At 37.6% G+C, this 12,959-nt stretch overlaps 2 protein-coding genes across 6 annotated transcripts in view; one reads left to right on the top strand and one right to left on the bottom strand.

The window, feature by feature from the left end:
- Positions 1–1,310, top strand: part of NDUFAF2 (NADH:ubiquinone oxidoreductase complex assembly factor 2) — a 151,333-nt gene extending 150,023 nt beyond the window's left edge. For both annotated transcript variants that reach the window (XM_057742849.1, XM_057742843.1), the window contains one exon: positions 991–1,310. In XM_057742849.1, coding sequence (XP_057598832.1) covers positions 991–1,242 — 252 coding nt within the window. In that variant the 3' untranslated portion in view covers positions 1,243–1,310. The remainder of the gene's footprint in view (positions 1–990) is intronic.
- Positions 1,311–1,380: 70 nt separating this feature from the next.
- SMIM15 (small integral membrane protein 15) lies at positions 1,381–9,354 on the bottom strand. 4 transcript variants are annotated; one of them, XM_057742874.1, is made up of 3 exons: positions 9,209–9,354; positions 7,782–7,914; positions 1,381–7,104 (listed from the first exon to the last, which is right to left on the bottom strand). In XM_057742874.1, the coding sequence occupies exon 3, from the start codon at positions 7,090–7,092 to the stop codon at positions 6,868–6,870; it is 225 nt and encodes a 74-aa protein (XP_057598857.1). In that variant the 5' UTR covers positions 7,093–7,104; positions 7,782–7,914; positions 9,209–9,354; the 3' UTR covers positions 1,381–6,867. The 4 variants fall into 4 exon arrangements, with proteins under 4 accessions (XP_057598857.1, XP_057598872.1, XP_057598863.1 ...); XM_057742889.1 differs by lacking the exon at positions 9,209–9,354 and adding an exon at positions 9,167–9,185; XM_057742880.1 differs by lacking the exon at positions 9,209–9,354 and adding an exon at positions 8,965–9,098.
- Positions 9,355–12,959: the final 3,605 nt, after the last annotated feature.

Below are 12,959 nucleotides of genomic sequence, written 5' to 3'. Positions count from 1 at the left end.
TCGTGGTGAGGCCAAAAAAAAAAAAATTCACCCATTTGGAAATAATTATTTTTAAGATAGAGAAGGAAGAAAGAATAAAAGATAAAAGATGTAATTACTATTTCATCTGTTTTTAAGATGCATGTCTTTTCAAATTTGAACATCTCTGAAATCAGGATGAGTGAAGCGGTTTAATTGCCTTTTTAGTGGTATATTATAAAGGCGATGCATCTTAAATTTGATGGTCTTCTATTCAATGAAATACAGTAATAGATTCATTGTTGTTTGGGGTTTAGATCCTTACAAATAGAATAGCAAATCTGAGTGACAGAACTGCATTGCACAAATTGCTTGCATTGATTTGAGGAAGCATTTCCAGTAGCTAAGTGCCTCTCTGGAACTGGTGTCTAAGGCATTGCTGAACTCTGATTCTGTTTCTGTCCTCCTCTTCACTGCCATACCACTCCAGAGGGGAAAGAGAAATAGATGAGACTTGGTCCTGGCACTATAGAGGGTGGCCTTAGCATCCATGCTTTAAGTCCTGTGAAGAAAAGAAGACTGGCAGGAGCATCTTTCTGAGGCCCTCTCACCTTTGCTTTATCTCTAGTACACAGTACAAATCACTGATTAGTTTTTGAGGCAGTAAATAGCTGTTAAATTTAGAAAATCTTTGATGAGAGTGACTTTTATGCTCCTGTGTAATATTTCATGTTCAGTGGTTTGTTTCACTTACTGAGTAGTAAATATTTCTATTTTGTGATCCTTCCACGTGATCCATCTTTATATTATAGTATACAAAGACATAGCTGTTTAATTCAAAATAACACCAACATAAAATCAGATACTTTTTTCAGACTTACCCTGTACGTATCCTTATATTATTTAAATACAAAGCAAGTAGCATGTATATATGTACTTTTTTTATTAGCTATTTCATTTTATAAAACCTGTAGTTTGAGTTTTCTTCTAGCTAGAAATTAAATGCTTTCTTCCACTTATATATGCATGCAGGAAATAATGAAGAGTGAAAAATACAGAGAAGAAATTAAAATGAAAGACAAAGATTTTTATGAAGAAAAAAAACTCCTTAGAGAAGAGAGCAACAAGGAACTCGTGACTCCACCAGTTCAAACTCAGATTAAAGGGCATGCCTCTGCTCCGTACTTTGGAAGAGAAGAACCTTCAGTGGCTCCCACCAGCACTGGTAAAACCTTTCAGCCGGGATCCTGGGTGCCACAAGACGGCAAGAGCCACAATCAGTGAATGCACTGTAGTAACATCATTTCATTTATATGTATGTGACTATTTTAACAAATAAAAACAAAAAGTTACTTTGTATTCTCTGACTGTACAACAGTTCTCTGTTCCATTAAGCTTAAGAACTTGTTTTTACTATGCATAAGAAGTGTGAGGTTATGAACTATAGCAACCTAACTACTTTTAGACTTAAATCCTTCACTTGATTTAGTCGTCATTCTGTGTTTATGAGTTTGCTTAGTTTCTTCGAACTCTTTGGGATCTTGTACCTGTAAATGCTCAGTACAATTTGGATCCTTACAATTATTTAGGAACCACCCAAAATATATCTTGCTAGAAATGGTAAGGCTAAATATTGAGCTCTCCTAAATGATCAATATAAAAGAAGACTGCTATTTCTATAGAGGCACTCTAAGATTTTCTAAAGGACTAATCAAAAATATGAACTTGGATAAAACGTGAGGAGGCCAAGAAAATTTATTTGATAAATTAAAAAAAACCCTGTGATCTTGATGAATAGATGGGACAAAAGCTATTTTATGGTGGGATTGAGGTTGGAGTTTTAAAGGAAGGAATTAGGACCAAATAGAAGTAGATCATCTATCACAAAAGTCTGAAAGGATGGTAAACAGAGAAATGGTACAGTAATTGTAGTTCTGACTTTAAAAGTTACTTTGAAGAAACAAAATACCGCAGAGTTCTTAGAAGGTGATTTCACTGATAGTGGAGATTACAGTGGTTTATATATTGAAGAAAATTATAGACATGATAATATCAAAACAGATTATACATAAAACTGTTTTAGAAAAGTCATATATTTTCTGAAGTGCACAATCAAGTTTTTGAGGCTAACAGAGTTCTAATTCTAATATAGAGGTCTTCCAACAGTGTTTGGCATTATAATAGCTACTCAATAAATATGGACTGAATAAGTGACCCAAACTAATGCTCTGAATAATATAAGGAAATCCTTGGTTAAGTGTTTAACAATGAATTCCTAAAAACACATAGGTTGAGATTTTTACTTAATAGAAGGTAAAATTTTTAATTGCTTAAGAAATAAACTACAGAAAAATACAACTTTATAAAATGTAATCATATGTAATCACCATAATACTTATGGAATGACAAAAAAAAAAAAGCCCTAGATGGTAATATTTAACATTCCAGCATCCCTGTTAATATCAGGTTAAATCATTCTGTCTCTTTACATTATTACAAAGTAGTTTTACATTTTACCAAAGAGGCAAAAAAGGAACTAGCTACTAGACAATATAAAGAGATAAAATTTGTTGTATAATTGACTGTAAAGTAAGACGTTGTTGAATCCTAGGTTACAGGAAACATTGTAAATTCTAACATGCTAGAATAGAATGTTTCTACCACTGAATTCTTATCCGCTTATTAAATGTATTCTATATACATCTTTTACAAATGTTTGCCATGTAGGCTGTTTACAAATATCTTAATGTATGACGGAATTTACATTAATTTAATTTTTATGGTTTTCGTTTTAAAATATCTATTACACAAAAGAAAATCTTAGCCAATAGTTATGTTATAGTAAGATGATATTGGTCCACCCATTATTAGTAAGATATGCATTTTCAAAGGGATTTTCAGAAGTGGGAATAAAGTTTGTAGTAATCCATCCACATTCCTTTCCTCAAGACTAACATTTTTAGGATGACTGGTTACACTGTTCGGTGGTTATCAGAACAGAGTTCTGAGAACATTTAGTCCTACATAAAAACTGAACTATAATCTTGGCCTAATTAAGATTGCCTTTCTAAACAATCTTGTTTTTATATGTGGCTTTTAGGCCAGACACATGCAAAGCAGAATCAAAGTTTTACATAAAATATTCACTTGTCCACCATATTTCATATTTTACATAGTTATATTTGAGGCATTTACATGTTTGTTTTTTTTTAAATGAAATGTTTTTCTTCATCTCTTCAAGACAGACTCCAAACCCATGCAGTTTTTTTAATTTCATAAGTTAAATGTTCATTTTAAAAGTGTCATATATACCTTAAGTACTCTCAGATAAATCCTGACTTCCTATGCCTCTGCTATATATGCATATAGCATTTTTTTTCCCCAAAGGCCTTATTATACACACTGCTCAAGTGTACGTGCCTTGCCTGTTGGGTTTAACCATATAAATCTAGCCTATTAGCTACGCCTTGAATATCTGAAGTTAAAAATCAAAAAAAAAAAAAGGAAGAAATAATTTTTCCCCATTGTTATTCTTTTCCATTCCTATTTCTACTAACAGATTTCTGGCTCTCATTTATTTCTTAATTTTATCAGCCTTGACCCAATGCCATCATACTGATTTTTAATGCTATCTCATTGACCACACTATTTAAAATGTAACCTGAATTCATTTAGACTAGACGTTCTCAAACTGTTGTGTTCATTGGGGGAATAGAAAAGAGGAGAGTCTGAGATAGTCAAAGTAAGTTAAGACTCTAAGAAATCATGCAGAAATAAATTGTCTTACCTTGTTTTCCCAAACTTTTGGTATTTGAACACGGAATCCCTTTTAATATGTCTGAGAAATACAGAATTTGTCCTTATATATTAGACATGAAGTAAATCAGAGTGATCCTATAATCAGTTGCAAACATAAAAGCAATCATTCCTAAATAGGAATCAGACTTCCTCTAACTTAAAACCAGATAGGTATAAAGTGCCCCTAAGGATGGGTGAGGAGCTGTTAGTTATAGTGGATTTCAACATTGAGTTTCCAGCTCTCAGCGTCCAAAGCTTATTTCCAGTTTGCTCACTGTAATTTCAGGAAATAAGTTTAACACGCCCTTGCACATCTGATACAGTAACACCATGCTGAAATTTACCACTTGGACACTATGGATCAAATTCTGATGCACAAACTTTTGGGGGGGGGGGGGGCAGCAGTAAAATGTTTCTTATAGGGATCTTGTTTGTTTTTTCTTCAAAACCGGCCATAAAAAGGTAATTGATTATATTAGTTCTAAGAACTTCAGAAACAACATAATAGGCAGTTTTTAAAAGAAGTATTCTGGGTAAGAGTAAATGGGATTCTTTTAACCATAATAGTATGTTACAATTAAAAGATTAACTTTTCTGAAGAATCTCAAACCTTACAACACACAGTCCCCAACTTAATTTTTCAACTTTACGATACACATTCATATTCAACTGAAACCGTTCTTTAAGTTTTGATCTCTTCTCGGGCTAGCATTGTGCAGGACACGCTCGTGATGCTGGGCAGTGGCAGGGAGCCACAGCTCCCCGTCACCCACGCAGTCATGAGTAAACACCCCATGTCCACATAACCATCCTATACCCATATAACCATTCAGTTTTTCACTTTCAGTACATTATTCAGTGAATTATTTTCAACTTGCAATGGGTTTATCAGGATGTAACCCATTGTTAACTGAGGAAGATCTATAGTTTCAAATTTACATCTCCCCTCCCCCCAACACACACAAACATAGACACAAATATTATAAAACCTTGTTAACCTCAAATGAGTAAAAAGGCCCCATAGATGTTGGGAAAAGCTGAAGAAACAAATGGCCTATGTCAAACACATACAAAACTGTATTAACAGGGACTACAGAAAAACCTATTTTAGTTAAATACCTTTAAATTGTCACAATGAACAATAAAACCACAGCTTTAGTAGATAACTAAGTTTTAATTCAGTGATCATATAAAAAGCATATCCTAGATCACCTGAATAACTAATTCATAATTAAACACTGAATTATTTCAGTGCCCAGCACTGCAATGTGTTAATTACAGTGGCCTCAAGTGGGAACTGACAACCTAAAATAACAGTAATAAGTATTGTTCAAACCAGTCCATAAACATTGTCAGATGTCCTTAGGTTCTCATATTTGGGAAACATTGCTCTCAACTTTTACAAGTACAGTTGATCCTTGAACAACATGGGTTCAAACTGTACAGTCACTAATACACAGATTGTTTTCAATTGTAAATACTACAGTACTACATGATCCAGGGTTGCTTGAATCCACAGATGAAGCACTGTGTGCAGAACCTCAGAACTGCAGACATGGAGGACCCGCGTATAGGAAGGAACAGTGTACAGAGGGAGGGTCCATTATAAGTTATATGGGGATTTTCGACTGCAAGGGAGGACTTGTGCTCCTAACCCCGTGGTGTTCAAGGGTCAACTGTCTGCTTATCTATAAATGAAATTCATAACACTTTCAAAAGTCTAACTTCTATAACATATCTAAATGTATTACTCTGCCCGCCCCCCCCCAAAAATAACCCCAAAGCCCAAGACCTCTTTATAAAAAAGTATCAAATTTATTTCAGTATCTAGTTTCATTTTTAAGTTAAAGCTTTTGGACAGTTTTTTTGTAACTTAAAATTCATTATCAGAGGTGAGGAAAACATTAATAAGCTACTAATTATTGACAACAAATAAAATTATTAATCATGCATTTATAAAAGCCATGTTAAAGAGTAAGAAGTTCCAGTTATACTACTTAACTGAAGGACATATTCTTTAGCTCTTTATTTCTAATTATAACACATTCTCATTTGGACATAATTTACATCTTTTTCACTCAATACTATGCCAAACAAAATTTTTCCAAATGTTAAGCCTTTCTTTTACTCTTTAAAGTTCCTTAAAAGAAATTTGAAATTTTAATTTTCACCATGAACCTCCTGGATCAAAAAAGTAAAGGACATCACTACCAAATGAATTAAAAGAAAGAATGGAATAAAAAACAAAAGTGGTACCCATATAATCAGCAAATTATTTGCTAAGACATTTTAACTACTTCACATTTCTACTTAGCACAAGTGAGAATAAACTGGTTCCAAGGTACTACAAGGTTTGGCATTTTTACTCCAAACTTTAAATTATAGTGTTACTCTACTCAAATCACCTCTAAGAAAATAGCAGTGTTCATAAGTACAAAAATTGTTATATCCAGTAAGTGGTATTCTACATACTCAAGATAATAATAAGACAATTCTTTATCAAATTAGATTTAAAAAAATGCAGAATCTCTGGTAATTACCAACATCTCAAAAGCTGAAATGAGAAAAATACAGAAAATAGAAGTACTCATTGAATAATATTATTTTGCTTTGAGGAAGCCAGAAATAATTCTACTACAAGAAATAAGTAATAATAATAAAAGATGTAATTAATACACAATATCTCTTTTAAGCCAAAGCACGCTTTTCACCTCAGGACAATTCTGATTTTTACATTCTTAATCTCCTTTGTCCAGAACAGGACCCCACTTTAAGCCATTACTTGAATAGAGTTCAAAATCTAAAGCCATTTTTCTCCACAAGATGTTTTCATTTTAGTACATAAGCTGCAAAAAGGCAAATGACTAAGTCAGTTGTAAAGAATTTGTAGCATAATAAATGCCAATTTACAGTAACTGTCAACAGACTTCTACACGGAAGCCTAAAAGTTGCTACAGTACAGGTGAGAACTAACAGGATTCTTCCATATGCTCAGACTTCATTTACTAAATAATACTGTCATAAGATCCGAAAAGAAATCTTAATGGGTCCTTCCAAAGCTGCATAATTTTCCAAACGATCTTCCTCTGGTTGCAGAGCCTGTTCATTCCTTCAATCCTTTTTTAGTCGTTTAGCTTTTGCAATATTTTCTTGACGTTTTTGTTTCTTCTTTTGCTCCTTTTCCCTGGCCTCAATCATCTTGGCCAATTTCCAAGACAGTACAGCACTAGCTAGAAACAATGGAGTTAGGGCCAAAATAACTGTTGTAAGGAAGCCATATGGGTCCTTTGCAGCCCATTCCACAACATACTCAGCCCAAGCCTTTAAATCAAACATCTCTGTAGAGGCCTTAAGAAGGAGAGAGGGAGAGGCGAGAAGAGACAACAAAAGAAAAGACTGTGGTTAATCAAATTTTGAAAAAGTTACATCATACAATCTCTGTTAACTCAGAATTCCACCATCACTCAATAGGTTTTTTGGTTTGTTTTTAAAAACTACTAATTAGTACTATTTCAATAAGGACTAATATTTCTAGTAAGAAAAAATAATAATTCACCTAGGACAACCAGAAGAGTGACACTTAAAAGATGTAAAGCTTTAGAAGATAGGTAATGGATGGCTGTTTCCAGGAATGAAACCAGAGCATAAGGGAACCACGATATTATCCATTCATTTGCAAAGAGACATAAGCAAAAGGTGACACGCTATTTTATGCCCTCTTTCAGCTTTGAGGACTCCTATTTGAGGACACAACTTAGTAAATGAGAACAAATTTAACAGATCAGAAAATTAACCATTACAGGTGCCATGCATTTTGTTCCCTTTTGAGTAGGTAAGGCAGGGCCATCTGGCAAATGAGAACGTTGTGGATATTTGAGTGATGCTTTTCTATTTGCCCCAAAGGCTTTTTAACCTTTCATGCGTGTGTCAATCTCTATTCAAAGTGGAGAATTAAAATACCTGGGTAGGAATGGGTGTGTATACAGTCACTTACAGTTTCAGCTGGGATTTAAAAAATCATCTACCTTATGCTTGAGCAGTGATCTCTAATTTTGTCCTGGGATTATTAGCCAATCACAATTTCAGATGACCCTTGGTTGGTGGCCTTCTTCTTTAGCTCTACCATACAATTCTGAGAGATGGCTTAAATTCTATACACTGGTTGGGTTGAAAAGAATAAATAAAAGAAAAACGTTAAAGTCACAACTTTCTGGAATAATTATAATACACTTTTTAAATGGAAAATATCTAAATTCTCTATACGCAAGCTATAAATGATGTAAAATTGCCCGGCACATTAAATACATTTAATATCTATTTCTTTCTAATTTTAAGAAAGAAATAATTACACAATTGCAAATGCCCTGTAAGAAAAGCCTAATTACTGGAAGAGAAATATTTTACTAGACTACTTATTTCAACAATAAAATTATTTAAGAAGCTCACCAACATACAGAAAGTTAGCTCACTGATATGTTACAGCATATCCATTCCCAGATCTTGAACTTTTTATAGTAAAGATGTCAATTATTCGTTTATAGAGTTAGGTATACAATCGCAAAATCAAACACCGCTTTACACTTAGAGGGTTTTTCTTTTTATCTCCCTATTATACAATCTGTGTTCTTTATGGGAAAATCAAAGATAAGCAAAACAAAATATAAATCACCCACAACCCTTCACCTAAATAAAACTACCATGACTGGTTTTAAGTATATCCTATCACAATGTCTTCATATTTTCAACTGAAGACACATTAAAGTGCCTAAGATATCATTATATATCCTAGCCTGCTCCCCCCATTCGTCCTCCCCAACGCACACAGTCGAGACTAGGCTCTACAGATACCCGTTTCCTCAGCTTCGCCAGCCCAGTAATGAATGAACTATAATGCGAGATTCAGAGATTAGCAACAGAACTCTGCAATAAAGAGTAAAGCGGAAGTGAAGGACCTGGCTATGGCAGAGTTTTAGCCATCAACACCGAGGAAGGCGTTACCGTCCGCGGGACACACACCTCCCGCACCCCTCAATTTCGGACGCCCAGCGCACGCGCCTCCCACACTTCAGGGAATAAACAAGACTCTCCTTCCTTCCGAAAAGGATCCTCCGGGCTTGATCTCCGGCCCAGACCCGCGCGGCTCCCCACAGCCACCCGCGACTCCCCTCCTCCCTCGTGCTTCCCCCTCGCTCGCTCTTCCCTCCTCACCCGACCCGGCCACCCGGCCCTGGGGCCACGCTCCCTCGACCCTCCGCCTGCGCGAGCGTCGGCCCGGCGGGGCTCGCACAGCCGGCGGTCCCCGGGAACTCGGGGTCGCCCCCTCCACCCCTTGCGCCGCCAGCGCGGTGACCGCCTGCGCTGGGTGCGGGGGCAGAACCGCGGCAGCGGCCGCCACCGGGCTCCCCGTTACCTCGCCCGGGACGGTGGGCTCGGACCCCGACTCCCAGCTCACCTCCAGGCCGGAAGCAGGAAGACGGAAGCCGCGGCTCACGCGACCCGCCCACGGGCCTCCCCGCGCCCGGATCCGGCCTGAGGAAGTCGAGGGGCCCGTTTCCGGCTGCGCCGCTGCTCTGTGGGTCCCGGGACCCGGACTTCGGGGATGCGGGGAGGGAGGGGCGGGGCGGCGTCCGGGCTTCCGGGGAGCGGCAGGTGAGGCCGCGCGGGGCGAGCGGCGGCGCCCGGCTGGTGTCTGGCTCGGCGCCCGAGTCTCGCGCCTCCCGCCGGGGCGGCCTCCGGGAGCCGGTCCGGAAGCACGGAGGGCCCCGTGCCTCTGCCCCGACGTCGGCCGGGGAACAGCCGCTGCCCTGCAGGAGCCCGGCGGTGGGTGGAGGGCCCCGGGGGGTGAGGTCCGTGACCCCCGGGGCAGGAAAGGAGTTGGTCCCCACAGGCCGCCCGGAGTCAAGGTGCGGGTCACACAGCGACTCCTGAAGGATTATCGTGAATTCCTCTGGTTGACACACCGCTCTTTGACCCTCTCATCTTCTGGTTGGACCGTAAAGCCTCACGTCGAGGAGACAAAGCAGCAGCTGGACCGTGATGGGTCCACTGAACCTTGTTGCTAAGGGAAAATGTAGCCATGCTGTGTGAAGAGGGGTTTTTATTGTTGGTTTTTAAGAACCTAACTCTTTTCACAAACGAATGATCAATACTTGCCCAAAGTAAGCTTGATAAATAATTAAACTGTCTGGGCACAGAGTTCCCACCGAGGTACTTGTTCTTTCAATACACAAATAAAGGGATGCAAAAGTCAACAGGCAGAAAGAGTGAGTTAATATTGTCTTCTAATCTTCAGGAACTGAGAGATTAACTCTGGTTTGGTTGGGGATCACATTTTGTGATCGCTTGCGTTGAACCGCTCTGTTTGACTACCTCTTCAAATGTTGCAAGACCTCTTCACTGTTGTGTGCCAGATAAAGCAGGTTTTTATTCAGAGACTATAGAATGTTCTCTTTGAGGAGCAAGCTGGGACATGTGTAACTAGTTTAGCTATAACAGCAGTAACTTATTTACCAGGGAACAGGCTTTTGGCAAATAATCTAATGATCTAAAATACTGTTTGTTGGGCATATGTTAATGTTTGTATGTTATATTAGCAGCAGTTGTTTTCTTACTCATTCTTGTTTGAAAACTTGGATGATGGTTTCAAAGCTTGTGCTGCTTGGACCTAGCCTGTACCTGTAGTAGCCAGAAAAAGCAGACTCAGTCACTGGATTGTGTGTACTGAAAACTTGACTTGCTGTCGGTAACTCTGTGGTTTTTTTAAACTTGCCCAAATAGTAATTCCAGGAGGTCAGAATTTATTTTAACATTCTTCACTCCAGAAACCAATATGTGTATGTTATTTTAATCACGGTTAGACAATTTTGCTAATTACTACCTCCCCAGTTGTTCACTCTGCTGCATCCCTTGTGAAATGCACAGGAGTCTTGGCCCAGAAGAAAAGGCACATAAGAAGGAAGCCTGTGTAGGTCTTTGGCTCTAGCGTAAATCAGGGTTTCACTGTCTAATGTTACTGATCTAGCTTCTAGTTCCAGGGCAGGCTGCAAGCCCAGGAATAGCATAGCAGTTGCCACAGCTGAGCTCCTTACTGCTACCTGCATTGCCTTAATGAAAAGTGGCATCAAGATTGTTCAGATGCTGCAGGCTACTTTTCTGGAGGATTCTCAGCTTGTGAGTTGAGATTTACAGGCCTTGTCTCTGCTGGTCTGATACTCTGAGAAGTACTCTGAGCATATTTCCTCTTCTGTATGTGGAAAGCTATTAGGTTATCTTTGGGGTTCTTTCAGCTTGAAAATTCTGTTGATTGGACTGGATTCGGCCATTTTTCTGACTTTGGCTTCATAAGCAGCAGCAGAATAAGGAATTTAGTGGAAACATCATAGCCAGTTTTCTTAAGGGCTTATTCTTTATTTGAAAGATCCTTAATTGGGTTTTTATTCTTTCTCAGATGTCTTAGAATATCAAGTTAGAATAACAAGGAAATAAGGTCTGCTTGTATTTATTTTTAAGAAATAAAATCTTAACCATTTGTGTAGCTTTAACCAAAATAACTAAAGCTTACACTGTTAGTTAAGGAGGGTTTGTCTTTGCATAAGAATAAATCCTTTGTAGCATATCACATCACCATCCACACTATTCTGTTGCAATTATATTTTGAAAATGAAAACTTAGAAATTTCTAAGCTTTTTTCCTCTTAAGAAAGGAAGTCATAGTCTTTCATTAGTTTGTTTAAAAGTCTTTTTCTCTTGGATGGTACAAAGTTACATTTCACCCTGACTCATGTCAAAATTGTGAATGAGTAAAGTCTAAATAAGATTCTATTATAATAATCTAGATTTAACTAAATATTTTAAAAGCTTTCTTACCTGCTGAACAATTTGTGCTTATTTCCTGCAGTAACATTTCACATATTTGACTTATTTTGATAGAATTGGTTTCTCCCCTAAGTTTTATTTTGTGAGTTTTTTCCTACCATTAGAACACAATACAGATATATTTCTTAATATGTACATTTATGTAATTTAAAAAGTAATAGTTGCGTTTTAGTGCTATTTGGAAGATCATACTGCAGAATAATTTTTAAAGGCTGTTTATTCAGTACTTACTATGTACCAAGTGCTGGGCTAGATGCTTTGCATCTGCCATCACTAATCCTGAGACTAAACGACTCTGCAGGATGGTATTCTTATACCTGTTTTACAGATAAGAAACCAGAGACTTAAAAAGTAGAGCAGAATTCTAAACAGATCTGGCCCCCAAAATCCCTGCTCTCTTTTAATGTCCAGAGACTCGACAAAAATGCTGATTTCATAAAATGAAAGTAATTTTTTTATTCTATAATTGTTCATTTAACTAATAATCACAACTAAAATCTTCCCATACTTCACAATTGCCTGTTGCCCAGGTGGTGGCAGCATGTGTCAAAGAGCTAGTGTGGTGTAGAAGCTTTTCTCCACCCTTGTCGGTTGATTTGCTTCTTCATCCCACATACACAACCTGTCTACCAGTCTCTACCTCTCTTTTGGGCACTTTCACTGCTATTACACCAAACTATCTGTGATTCATTCCATCTTCCATCCTCCTTTCAGCCTCGTCTTCTGAATGGGTCACACTCTCCCAGTTTGCTTCCAGCCTATTTTGCCTACAAAGAAATCATCACCAAAGTATTATTTTCTGGAAAATTCATTTAGGCCTATCCAATAACACAAAGACTTTTTTTCCAAGTATTCTTATTTTTCACCCATTGTTAAGTGTAATTTGGCAAAAGCACAGCCTAAACTAAATAATTGGCTAATATTATTATGAAATAGTTGTTTAAATTAGAAGGCATGCTTCTTAAACTTTATGGGATATACCAGTTACCGAGGTAATGAAAAGCTCTTAAAAGAATTTGTCTTCAAAATAAGAACAAGAAGATTCAGTACGGAGGAGTGAAAGGGTGCATATGTGTGTGTGTGCGTGTGTGTGTGTACATATGTGTGTATATATATATATATATATATATATAAGTTAAATAACTAAGTTAAACCTACCTTAGCCAAAAATTGCTTGGAACATTATCTTTGCAGTGCTGCTGCCTTCTTAGAGGTTTCAAATCAGATGATACCTCCTCACAAAAGCCCTCTCTACCCCTATTACTTTTATTTTTCTCACAATACTTCAGTCCGACATCTTGCTTGTTTATTGGTTTATTGTTTATTTTT

Source organism: Hippopotamus amphibius, chromosome 1 (assembly GCF_030028045.1).
Source record: "Hippopotamus amphibius kiboko isolate mHipAmp2 chromosome 1, mHipAmp2.hap2, whole genome shotgun sequence".
NCBI classification, from domain to species: domain Eukaryota; kingdom Metazoa; phylum Chordata; class Mammalia; order Artiodactyla; family Hippopotamidae; genus Hippopotamus; species Hippopotamus amphibius.
This window is presented reverse-complemented; position numbering and strand designations above follow the sequence as displayed.